Raw genomic sequence first — 4,515 nt, forward strand, 5'->3', positions numbered from 1 at the left:
GTCACCAAGGCAATGGGAGAGCGGAGGTTCTCATCCGTACGGTGAAGGACTGGCTCAAACCTGAGGTGGCGGCTGCTGATGCGGGTGTAGGGTCATGGGTATACTCAGTTTATGATGTGGTCCGGACTTACAATGCGACGGTGAATTCGATTACTGGGTTTTCCCCATACTTTCACATGACTGGGCGCACATTTCTGCATGCTCAGCGAGACCAGTTGCAAGAGAGGGTTCTGGCCATGCTGTTAACAGAGCGTGGTACGGAGGCCATGGTGCGTGATGCGGTTGCAGTGCAGCGTGATTTGCGTGCGCAGGAGTCCCAGCGTAGGGCGGCTGACTTGCATCGTGTGGACGTGCCAGCGTTCGCTGTAGGTGACTGGGTGAGGTACAAGATCCGTGGTGCTGGTCATGCGTTGGCTGCGCGGTATGATGGTCCTGCCAAAATTGTTGCGGTCCTGCCCAGTTTGAAGTATGATGTGGAAATTGCCTCGGGGGTTGTGCGTTCGTATATGATCGATGAGCTTAAGGCGCATGTTCAAGGGGTTGATATGCCGCCTCCGGAAAGGCAGAAGGTGGTCAGCTATAGGCCGCGTGGACGGTATGAGTCCTGGTTGTTACAACGATCAATGATGCATGCGGCGTCTTATGAGTATCGACAGAAGTTAGGTGATCGGCTGCGGCGTACAGCAAAGGCACATCGGTGGGCCGATGCAATGAGTTCTGTGTGGGGCAGATGGGAAAGTTTTTGTGATCAGGCGAACCAGCCTGTTGACTTGCCGTTTGCATCTGCTCCGTTCGGTCAGATTCAGTTGCATATGAATCATGAGGTGATTCTCGTTAATAGGTTTCCTGTCGATCAGCCACGACGGTTATATCGGTCGCGAGTGATTACTTGCTTAAGGTTCTCGCGGGACGCAACGTTTCGCGCATGTTGCGCAGATGGGGTATGCTTCCATTAACATTGGAAGGCGTTGAGATCCCCAGGCGGTAGTGAGTTGAGTCAGCGATGTAGTTGATCGCATGAGTAGTAGCGTGTAGGCTGGAACTTCACTTGGCAGAGGTCAGAGGGAGAGTACAGCACCACGTCCCTGTGGATATGCATCGGACTAGTATGGTGGACACACTGGAATATGACCACCCTATGACATGGCAGAGATGTGGTCATAGTGGGGGGTTGTAATATGGGTGTGGTCCACAGACAGTAGTGAGCTTGAAGGCTCGTGTGCAGAACTGAATTATGTTTGGTGCATGCTTGATGGTTCGGGTGTATGTGGGGTGATTTTGTTAGAGTGATGGAGACATGGAAAAATGTTGTATGTCTTACGATATTGGTTTATGCCTACAGCTGATTTGGTAAGTGTAGACCAATAGACGAAGAGCATAAAACATTTAGTAGTGTACTGTAATAGTATGATGGAATACATAGCGAGAAAGGCGATATTGCGTCAGTGACCAGAGGGTCTGACGGCAAGCAATATCTAGCTATAGATACATATGTCAAGCTTGTGGGATGATCAGTCCTCACTACCTTGTATGCTATTACACTACTTTGATCCTATAAAGTACAAACGTTGTTTCACTCTAAACCGTTCGTGAACTAAATAAGTTACTCACAATATATATATATATATATACACATATACATATATACATATGTGTGCAACGTATTTTTTTTAATAGTTATAAATAGTTGGAAAATTAGGTCCAAATAGTGCAATCAATTTGCGAACAACCTATGTCAAAATTCCACTCAATAATCATAAGATATGATACTGGCATGCACGATGTCTTCGAAGATTACTAGGCAACAGAACGATCACACATGCTAGCATGCTACCTGACGAAAGTATCATAATTGCATCTAAAAAGACCTATAGTCTTGTCAAAGCTGTTGCAACGCTTTTGCAATTGGAAAGTCATGATTCTAGTTCATCCGCACAAAGTGGGATCAGATAAGAATGCATGTGTATATAGTAGTATATGCGATGGCTTTACTTGAAAATAGAGTAGGATGCATTCCCTCATATAAATAGTGTATGCCGTGCTCTGCACCTCACAACGCCGGAGAACATGCGATCGGTTTAAGGCTCAAACCGATTTCCACAGCCGTAAATAGTATATCTAACAGGCACTGTTAAGGACAAATTTTACCCTATAAACTCCTCATACGTGTCAGGTATACCACACCCGCGTACGCTCAAAGGATTGGGTATTGTCCATTTCGATTTAGACAATTTAAAAAAATGTTCATCATATCGTCAAAGTTGTATAACATACGCCGAACTTGGGTGCATACAGTATAGTTATGCAAGCGCAGCAGAAAGTACAACGAACTGGTAGCTCTCGATCGAGCGGGCGAGTCCAATGCGTGGAACGGGCAGATCAGACCAGCAAGTTGTGTTACCTACAGCGAGATACTGGCCCAAACCAATACAACGATGAATTCGGAACACCCCAAAAATGAGATTCTAGCGCAACTCACAATGCACTATTGCAATTTGGGGAGCGTTGCGTGATTCGGCTGACAATCTCGTATAGCTAGCGTCCCAATCCACAGATTAATGGCAGAAGCTTTGCTGCCGCGCACTTTGTATTGAAGGCAGGTTCTTTAAGTCTCCGCGGTCTAATGACGTGATAGCAGCATATGTCATGATAGGGCACGCTTGCACCCGAGCTGAACCGAGGTAGCGAGTACTGGAGGACGGGAAGTAACACAGCTCGATAACTGAAAACCTGCCGGATGGCCACTTCTGGTTTTTCTTCTCGATACTGCTTCGGATAACTTTGAGTATCCGGGCTTAGCGTGACCATAATAGAGTTCCGTATAGCAACGCCAGCGATTCACAGATATGTGCAAAACGACTGTAATATCGGAATAGACATACTCACGTGTGACCTTGGTATGCGTGCCGGGCTTTGGGTTTGAGGTCCCAGCTGCTCAGATTGCTCTTAGCTCGTCGCGTGCTCGGTGTAGATTTCGTTGCATTCCGATGCTCCGGGAATGTGGGCAGCATTTCAGAGGAGGTGGGTGTCGGTGCCTCTCTAATAATCAATAGTGATCAATGAGAAGTGTGACTTATGGGCCAGAAAGGGGTTTAAATCCTCTTGTCACCAAATGAAGTGTCCTATTGATACCGTGCCTCGTTATGGTTATAGCCATTCCGCTGCTCGAGGGAATATGAGTGGCATACCATGCGGCATCTACTAATATTTGACTATGTCGCGCACACGTACACAGGAAGCAAATACACTACCACAGCCATAAACCAAGGTTATTTATACCTTTTAATTAGAATGAGCAACGTATCTATACAGCCAGACACCAAGGCTATTCATGCCCTGAATTTAGAATAAGACATGTCTGTATGTATACATGTACACATTGGCAAGCACAGTCTTTTCGCACATTCACACACACTCGAATGCATATACACACAACCACACCTGAAGTAAGGGTGCGACAGCGCATCTCTAGCGGACAAACGCCCGTGGGGATCATATGTCATCAGTCCTTTGAGCAGCTTTACTGCTGTTCCGCTTAGATTAGGCAACCGGTCTTTGATAGTATTGAACCTGAAATAGAATGCAGAACAGTATGAGTCACATGTTGATGCGTCAAATTAATAGATTCACAAGGCTAGATATGCGTGTGTAGAATAACATACGAAGTAGGAGGACGAACCAGTGACTTGGATATACCGCTGAATGTTGTATCGATGATGTCTGTATGGAAGGATTCCTCCACGTCAAGTAACATTCGTTTGTCAATTTAGGAATGTCATGAACAACTCCATTAGCATCAAACACTTAGTTGCAAATAGTGCTAACTTGTAACATACATTGACAGCCTACAGGCGTATTCGTCGTTTAGTTTTACTCAATATACACATACATGTTTAGTCATACATAAACTTCATTTCCGTTAACGCTTTGAAATCGCAAAATGATACGGTCCCATACAAGATGCACGTCGCACACGAATACACCTGCTACTATTATGGTGAAAGTAGTATTTAACGTTTGTAATTAATTTCATATATCATGCACTATTGCAGGCATTGATAGGCGATTGCCGCGCAGTTCTCTACTTCAGGCAAGTGACTCGTAAGCCAACAACTATTATCAGTACTTTATGCGACACATCTAGCATGCCCACTGCAATGAATGGCTGAAATTCTACGCATGCACACGCTCGGACAACATACGATTGTTGTGGCCACTTGATCATACGGTAATTGGGCAAAGTCTCGATGCCTGGCTACAAGTAGAAGGAGCAGCATGTAAATTAATACTTATAATCGTGAGATACAATTGCCGTGAAGATGAAGTATCTGCATTGCACATTCGAAGTTGTCAGTAATGTAAATTCTCATCGAAAAGAAGAGAGAATGTATATATTTATTATATATATATATATACATACATACATACACACGTACATACATACATACATACATATATATAGATATATATATACATATATATGTATGTATATATTTATTATATACATTATTATAT

General features: G+C 44.3%; 1 protein-coding gene across 1 annotated transcript; it reads right to left on the minus strand.

Moving 5' to 3' along the window:
- Window positions 1–1,979: 1,979 nt before the first annotated feature.
- Window positions 1,980–3,754, minus strand: SARC_07620 (hypothetical protein; the record flags this gene model as incomplete). Its single annotated transcript, XM_014298432.1, has 3 exons — window positions 1,980–3,039; window positions 3,442–3,570; window positions 3,663–3,754. 3 exons carry the CDS (start codon window positions 3,752–3,754, stop codon window positions 2,883–2,885), a joined length of 378 nt encoding a protein of 125 aa, XP_014153907.1. The 3' UTR covers window positions 1,980–2,882.
- Window positions 3,755–4,515: the final 761 nt, after the last annotated feature.

Source organism: Sphaeroforma arctica (genome assembly GCF_001186125.1).
Source record: "Sphaeroforma arctica JP610 unplaced genomic scaffold supercont1.614, whole genome shotgun sequence".
In the NCBI taxonomy this organism is placed as follows: Eukaryota; class Ichthyosporea; order Ichthyophonida; genus Sphaeroforma; species Sphaeroforma arctica.